This window comes from Cyprinodon variegatus, unplaced genomic scaffold (genome assembly GCF_000732505.1).
Source record: "Cyprinodon variegatus isolate N-32 unplaced genomic scaffold, C_variegatus-1.0 Scaffold609, whole genome shotgun sequence".
Taxonomy (NCBI): Eukaryota; Metazoa; Chordata; class Actinopteri; order Cyprinodontiformes; family Cyprinodontidae; genus Cyprinodon; species Cyprinodon variegatus.
Genome location: NW_015151062.1, coordinates 258,644 through 267,062, shown reverse-complemented (window position 1 = coordinate 267,062; position 8,419 = coordinate 258,644). Strand labels below are relative to the sequence as shown.

At 44.8% G+C, this 8,419-nt stretch overlaps 1 protein-coding gene across 1 annotated transcript in view; it reads right to left on the bottom strand.

Annotated features, from left to right (window-relative positions):
• Positions 1 to 7,717, bottom strand: part of LOC107096268 (corticosteroid 11-beta-dehydrogenase isozyme 2-like) — an 8,794-nt gene extending 1,077 nt beyond the window's left edge. The window contains exons 1-4 of the mRNA XM_015392848.1: positions 7,341 to 7,717; positions 4,878 to 5,090; positions 1,046 to 1,231; positions 238 to 375 (exon numbers count right to left, since the gene is read on the bottom strand). Coding sequence (XP_015248334.1) covers positions 238 to 375; positions 1,046 to 1,231; positions 4,878 to 5,090; positions 7,341 to 7,620 — 817 coding nt within the window. The 5' untranslated portion in view covers positions 7,621 to 7,717. The remainder of the gene's footprint in view (positions 1 to 237; positions 376 to 1,045; positions 1,232 to 4,877; positions 5,091 to 7,340) is intronic.
• Between the last annotated feature and the right edge of the window lie 702 nt (positions 7,718 to 8,419).

Here is an 8,419-nt window from a genome sequence, read left to right as displayed (position 1 = left end):
GATCTGCGAGTGAAACCTTGAAAGCTCGTGAGATCAGGATGGAACCCTAGTCTCACGAGGCTAGGGTTCCACCCCTTTGGAATGGGGATAGTTTAGCTTCTTTTGGTAGCCTGCAACGCCCCATGCCTGTCTGAGTCTCTGAAAGGGGGGTCGTTAAAGGAAGAGCAGCATGTTAACCGCAACATTAACCAGAGTGATTAAAAATCGCAGGTGTAGCCTATCACCTTGAGGTCTTACCTGTCCTGTACGAGGATGGAAGGATGGTGATCACTCGGACCCCCCAGTGGTTCAGCTCATGCCTCAGGGTTTCAGTGAAGAGGTTTAGCGCGGCTTTGGACGACCCGTATGCAGCCAGACATGGAAATGGTTGCTCACCTGGAAGAAATGGTTATTTTATGTGTGAATCACAGAAACTGTGACTAGGACCAGTTCCGTCTGTTTGTTGTGGAGCGAGTGTGACGATCGCAGCCCTGATAGCTGACCTAAATGCTCACTTTACTCACCTGCCTAAACTTCCCTAGTTACTAATTATCATTCATCTTATCCACCTGCTCCTGCTGCGTCATACGCGCCTCAAGCCAGCTATCAGGGCCAGATCATTGAGTTTGTGTTTTTGAGTTTCTCTTTGATGCCTTAGTTCATGTGCTCATTCTCGGAGGCCAGTGAATAGAGAGGGTTGTTAGTTTTGCCTTGGTGTTTCCTGATGGTGTCCTTGCAATTCCCCATTGATCGCACCCTGTTCCTGTTATCGCTGGGCAAAGGGAGCTAGTTTAAAGTTCCGCAGTGTTCCTAGTGTTGTGTCTAGGTCTGCCTCTCAACTGCTGAGTCTGCCTGTTTCCATCTGAGCGTGTTTGACTGAACTCTCTGCTGGACTCATGGAACCCTGAACCTGCCTGAATGCTCTGTGGATTTGAATTAGGGTTATAGTCAGGTGGATGGTCAAGGCATAGACTTAAATTAAGTAAAATTAAGAGACATTCCTGCAAAGGGAGAAGAACCTAACATGCATGTGTGTGGTTGTGGTGGTTGGGGGGATGTTACACACCTGCTGGGCTGGAGATGTTGACGATGCGTCCTTTGGCCTGTCGCACCAGCGGCAGGAAGCTCTTGGTGACGCTCACCGTCCCGAAGAAGTTCACCTCCATGCAGCATCGGAAGTTGGACATCAGGGTCAGTTCGGCGTCACCTAAGTTTAGACACACTCCAGCGTTGTTGACCAAACCCCACAGACCTGCACACACACACACACACACACACACACAGGGTCAGAGCTGCTGCTTGGCTGTGAATAATTTCTTAACGAGTTTTGGTTTAACTTCTGACTGTGAGATTAAAAATCTGTTAATGTTTGATGTTGCTGTAAACTGGAAAAACACAGAACAAACCATTTGAGAAGAGATTCTGTCTCTATCATCAATGAGTTCAGGAGTTGATTGTCAACAAGACATCAATGTCAAACCATCTTAGTTCCACATTAGGAGATCTGCTTTAGCAGCAATGTGACTGCAGGGTTGTCCTGTGCATCTAAGCCTGTGATCACTGTGCTTCCTAATTTTGCTGTTTAGGACAGGATTTAATAATGCTCTGTTACCATTCAGCCGTTCTCTGGATCCTTGGGTTTCAACAGGTCGGCCTTAGACAGTCTGTAGTGCGAGCTGACAGAACTGACATAGACTCCTATACAGGTGTCCAAACATCCTCACTAAAACTGAGTGAAAGTTAAGTTGCCTCCAATTTAAGCCTGTGTTGTTGCCACCATGACCAGAAGATAATTTATATTACAGCTAAGGCTGATCTCCAGCAGTCAGACCAGCTCTTTGTCTGTCATGGTGAAAACAACAGAGGTCACTATTGGGTCACTGATGACTCTGTGCTGGTAGATTCGTAGGGGGGGGGGGATGCACACCAGGATGTTTATGGGCCATTTCACCAGAAGACACTATGGCTGTTTCTCAATTCACAAGAATGCGAGTATGGACTTGTGTCCCCGCCTATTATGTTCTTGAGAAGAACACAGGAAAGTGTGGACTTTGGGAGAACGGCAGCATCAAATCTGGAACAGAAGCTGATGACATCACCACATTAAAGCTCGTCTGGAGCTGCATTTCACCTCCTGTTATTAATAGTCTCTAGATAATAATAAATTCAGACTTTTTTTCATTTATTGGGGGAATAATAATGAACACAGTCAGATAAACACAAATTAAATGAACATTTTGCCAAATAAAACAAATAATCAGCATCATAGCCAGCGGTCTGTTAACCTCTGAGGTCTGCTGGTTGCCACGGTCCTCTCAACTTCGGAAAAAAATAAAAATAATTACGCATTAAATCACGAATTGGGCCATATAGTGACCCTTAAAAGTATAATATTCTCACCTCAAATTATCTTAAAACGTACTTTTATTGAACAGCCGCAACAGAAAACGGTACTTTTAACTTATTACTCTGAGCTCTGTGAGCGCTAACCTGGAAGCTGCTACTGCCGCAGTGCATGCTGGGACAGCTGTCAATCTCAAGAACGGACAAGTCTGCTCTGATGCATGCTGGGTAAATAGGGAGGGGCGAGAACAACATCTGGGGACTTTTTCTGTTCTTGGTCTGCTGTTCTTGGGAATCAGAAAAGTAATAGAGTTGAGGCTGATGGCGTTTCACGAGGACACAAGAACGCACAAGTACACATTGTAGTATATCGTTAGAATGATCTGGATCATCTGTGATCGATTGGTTTACCCTATGAGAAGCGCATCACTCAGTGTTCGATATGTTTTGGTCTGGTGCCCAGTGTTGTTGTTTTGCGAGCTGCAATAAAAGTTACATACAAAGTGCCTCACCGTTTATTTTATTTAGTGTAAGAAGTACACAACACACATATTGAGAAACGGCCAATAGCTTCTTGGACAACTCCATGCACAATTCCAAGGTGCTACTATCATAAATTCCTGCTGCCTGTGTGTTTCCTGGACGGGGCCGCCTGTGGAGCTGGTTGACAGTTGCCTTTTGTATCTATGCTTCTTTTTCTATGTCTGCTTCTGTCTCCTTGAACCCCAGTGGGCCTCAGCAGATGGCCGCTCACACTGAGCCTGGTTCTGCTGGAGGTTTCTTCCTGTTAAAAGGGAGTTTTTCCTCTCCACTGTCGCTACAAGCATGCTTAGTGTGAGGGATTGCTGAAGAGTCAATGAGTCGATGCAATCAGCTGGTTTCCTTAGATAGAAAACTTTGAACCAATCAGGATGAACTGTCTCTGTAAAGTGCCGTGAGATGACATTTGTTGTTAATTGGTTTTCTGTAAATTAACTGAATTGAATTGAGCCATTGGTAGCAGCGCAGAAGCTAGACTGTAACCATGGTAATGAATTCCTGGGTGACTTCTGGTCACATCAGACATTCAGAACTCCTCAGTGAGACCAGACCCAGGCTTGGTTTATAGACATAACGTTTAGGTGGGATAAATCACATACATATTTACATTAGAATTCCACCTGAGTGGAGCTTAAGGAGACATTTCCACTTTATCTACTGCAACCGGCAGTCATCCAGGACTTCACAGAGCCATAGTTACAGTTTAACTAATGTTCCAATTGTAGAAACTTAAATTAGGTTCAATCAAATTAACTGTGGTCTTGTTTTATTTTATTTTTTTTGCTCCAGAATCTCTGTAGTCTTATCTTTAAAATCATCACTGCTTATCTCTGAAATGAAACTGCAGCTTTTCTTTTCCAAACTGCTGACACCTTTTTTTACTCTTTGTACGCCTACCAGAAGAAGCCCTTTTTTTTTTTTTTTACCTCCATTGAGTCCAAGTTTGCCATCTGTTCTGCCTGTTTTTAGTTACTATTTTTTAACATCAAACACTTGGTTCTTGAAGCGTTTGTGTTTTAACTAAGAGGTGAAGGCCTGTTTTTGCATCTGTTGTTTCTTTTTGTTTTCGATCCTGTGACGTCTGAGAACAAACCGCCGTCTGCAGCTTCTATAAACTATCTGAATACTTCTAAGATTGGAGGATGACACAAATCCTCACAACCATCAATTCATTCAGAACAGGAGGTCTCACTACCCTCTCTGAGTTTTGCTGGAAATTTGGCCCAGACCTCAAACCGCTGTGTTAAACTTTAATGACTCATGTGATGAAGACTTCTGATCTTTGTCCCCACAAGAAAGGAGGGAGATTTATGTCCCCACAACATGAACGCTTCTAGAGAAAGAAGGAAGCGAGAGAGACGTTCCTGTTTTACTGCACAGCCCTGATTCTGAGGCTGTTCCAGAACAGTCATCTGGTTGCTGCAGCGTTTCCTAGAAGGCCTTGGAACAAACATTCCAGCTGAGCAGAACCAACAGAACCAGCAGACTAATTTATATACTTACTGCTACAAATCAAGCAGCAGAACATCTTCAAACAACTCAGAACCAGACTCACGAAGGGTCACTAGAAATGTCCGAGTTCACTTTTCTGAGAGATTGTCAGTGTTAGACTCAGCGGCCGACTGGCTTCTGATTTACAGCAGATATTCAGAGAAGGTCCATCTGAAAGCAGGAGATTGTCTTAAAACTGTTTTAGTGTTTCAGACCTGAAAAAGGGAGGAAATCATGAATGCATGTGGATTTATCTATAAGGAAAAGTTAATGAGCTGTTTGTCCCTCTGGGGTCAGAATCATCTCCAAACTTCCCTCCCTACAGCTGCTTAGAAACATCTGGATCTGATGGTACCTGCAGCTCTCCCTCACAGCTCTGTCATCCTGCTTACCTTCAACCTGATCCAACTTAGTTTTTTCATTCGCATCCTTCTAAAACTCTGTGATTTCACTTAGAGATGCTTTTTAAATGTTGGCCAATCTTCCAGTTGGATGTTGTAAACCTGCTGGTCTACCCAGCTCACCTCGGAGGCCCAGCTTGGCCTTGGTGTCCAGCAGCGCCTGCTGCACCTGCTGCGGCTGCGTGATGTCCACCTGTAGGAGGGTGAGGCGGGAGGAGCAGCTTCTCTGCAGCTCTCTGGCTCCGTCTCCCTCCAGGTTCAAAACGGTGGCGAAAACTTCGAAGCCCAAGGAGTCGAGACGCTTTGCCGCCGCATTCCCGAAGCCGGAGTCACAGCCTGCAGGAAAGGAAACACTGGGATTACATGATAGTTGAATCCAGGTGGTTTCTGTGGGGTAAGGGACATATACCTGGACTGGTCTCCCTCACATGGAAGCACAAAATCACAGAGCCACAGTAAAGGGAACATTTTATTTAACATGCATATTCTGGGTCAGCAGGAGGAAGTCAAAGAGAATCCATCTTTGCACAAAAAGGAAAATACAAACTACTCATCCAGGAGATAAACCCAGAATCTCCTTTCTGTGAGAAAACAGTGCAAATAACTCAACCAAACAAAATGAAACCACAAACAGGAATAAGTTCTGACTTAAAAACCGACACAGTTTAAGCCAACTCTTCTATTCCTGAAAATCTGGAAATGTAGAAACATGTTGCTAGTCCAAGCAGAAGTAGGAAGTTGTGGATGAGGAAGAGGAGCCTGTGTTGTAATGCAACAGGGCAAAGACTCCAAAGCGCCCCTCTATTCACAAACAAACCCTACAAAATACAGGGACATAGTCAGAGCAGGGTGAGAGGAGCTCAACAGCAACATCTGCAGCTCCAATATTGCCTAGAGATTGTCCGTTTTCAGGGTGCAGGCAAGACTGCAACTAGTAAATGCTGAATTTAACCGAACGTGGAAAAAGGTCCCAATAAAAAGTAGATCAAACTGGATAAAGAAGAGCTTTAGTAACTCTGGTTGCTCACAATAAAGGAGCTCATCTACAAGCAACCTGCCAGCATGCATATCGCTGCTGCTGGTGCTAATACTTCCTGACCAACAGAGAGTTTGGACTAAGCCTTAGCTTTGGGACAGATTAAAATGAAAAACCTGACCCTAAACTGCTTTGGTGTGCAGAGGAAGTCCTGCTCCACAGACTCTCTAAGCTTTCCAAAAAAAGTTTTAAAAAAATACAATCCACTGGACTGAAGACCTTTCGCTTCCCATCCAGGACGTCCTTTCAGTTAAAAATGACATAAATATGGTTGAGTTCGAGGCTCTTATACAGTAGCACATCAAAGCTTTTCAAAAACCTGCAAATAGAAACAGATGAACGGGTCCCCCCCTTTGGAATGGGGGCCATTGGCTTCTTTTGTTAGCCTGCAATGCCCCAGACCTGTCTATGTCTTTGATAGGGGGGTCATTAAAGCTTCTGGTCCTCTGTAAACATTTTCAAACTTGGGAACAAAGTCCAGTTGATTGTTTTTTAACTGAATTGTAATGACTTTGACCTGGATGACTGAGAGTCTTCCCCAGCAGACTATGTATGCTGTTCAGGTCCTGAAGCTGTAGAGTTAAGCATGATCGCCGTTCCCTTAGCACTGGGTTAGACAGTTGGTCTGAGGTGTTTGTGTGGATGTGCTGTACTTGGTTTTCTCTAACATAGTTTTGTCCAACATGGTCCAACATCTCTATGTTGGCCTCTTCTGTCCAGAGAGCATAGTACCAGAAGTCTGGTCTTCCACTTCATTTTGGTCATACACGTCCTGCTGCCATCTTGATTTTAGAGAGATACTTTCTACTTCAGTCTTTAAAAACTGGTTGAAGGTCAGGACCCTTAAAACTTTAATTTGCTAACCTTTAGAAGAGGTGGAGCTTTTGAGTTTTTGGTAATTTCTCTGAGTTTCACGCCCTGAACTTGGGCTAAACCTGCTGAGATGATTCTTTGTGAAACCGGCAGCTGCCTGAGATGTTCTCCTCTGCAGGATGATAGATTTTGGATGGTTTAGAGCTGACCGTCCAACGTTTCTTAGGGGATAGCTGCAAGTGTTGCATCGCTAAGCTCATTGTTGATTGATGTCTTTCTGCTTTGATATTACAGTATGTCAAGATCTATTTGGTTGCTGCAGAAAAGCTACCAGATCTATCTGATGCCATAGAGATGTTCCCCCATTGATGATCTGTTCATCTTTGCATCTGATTAGCAGCTCCTGTTTGGTGCCTCTTAAATCATGTGGGATCAGTTTTTCCACACTCAGCTTTCTACGTTTATCAGATCTTTCTTGGACAGACCATTATGGTGAAGACTGAGATGTGGGATCTGGAGTCAACAAGTCATCTCCATGTCATGTGTTTGCGATACAGACCCATTTAACCAGGGGAGTCATAGGTAAATTCAGTGGCTGGGTAGAATAAATACATGACATGGAGATGACTTGATCCTTCATCTCTGGGTGAAGGCAAAGGTTTGTTTGAAAGCACTCTAGGTTTACTTCGATATCTTAGTTTCCAGCCCTCATCTCAGGACGAGGGAGCCTCCTTTACCTGTAATGAAGACAGCTTTGCCCTGGGCAGGAAGGTTGGGCAGCTGGGCGGTCCTGGACCGTGAGTAGATGCAGCCCATGGCAGCAAGCAGCACCAGTAGCGGGATGGCTGGAAGGCAGAACCCCCATAGCCGCTCCACCAGAACCGTGGCCCCCAGCCAGGCCACCAGAGTGGGGCCGACGCTCAGGTGGGGTGCCAGGATCTTCTTCATGGCTCCACCCACAAACAAAGACACTACAGCCAGGTAGATCCAGAAAGGAATGTTGTAGTTCTCACTCATCTTCTAAACTTCACACATGCAACCAGGTGTCAATGTTTCAGTCAGAGCTGGTGTCTCTCAGCCACTCTCTCACTACTGAACACACTCCCTCACACTCTGAGAGTCTGCAGAAGAGTGCAGCCTGCCGGATTCAGCAGTGAATATATAGAGGGCTGCAGGGGAGGAGGGACTACAGGCTGCCTTTAATCTGAACACACACACACACACTCGTATCTCCTGCTGACCAGCCTCCTGCCTTCCTCTGATAAGAGGTTTTATCAGCAACAGCTCAGGTTGTGACCTCGACTCAGCAACACCTTGAAGTCCTCTAGATGAACTAATTCTGTCAAAGCTGGAGAAACAGGTTCTGTAAGGAGCTTTGATTCAGAAAGATTGTTTATCTGCATGGTTTGATGTTGTCCATGAAATGTGTGGATGAGGTCTTTCTCTTGGGCTGCTGGTGTGAAAATTTCCAGCTTCATTGGATGGAATAATTTAGTTCCCTAAGATCTCTTTAAATAACCCCCAAAAAAGAGTCCAGATGCTTTTGCTCTTTCTCCAAACTGAACTCAAACATGATCTGATTGAAGAAAGGCTTTTAGAAGCTGCAAGTTATCATTTCTTTCACTAGTTGTCTGTGTATAGCCTAGGTGCCAAACTTAGTCCCGCCCACAATGTTTGAGGTCGGGAAGTTTGGTCTGGCATTTCTCAATAGTAGCGCGAGTATGCTCGCCCAATATCTGGTCGGGCCAATCAAATTGTCAGGGCGGGCTTTATAGGATGATGGACAGATGATCAACAGTAACGTAATCAACCACGT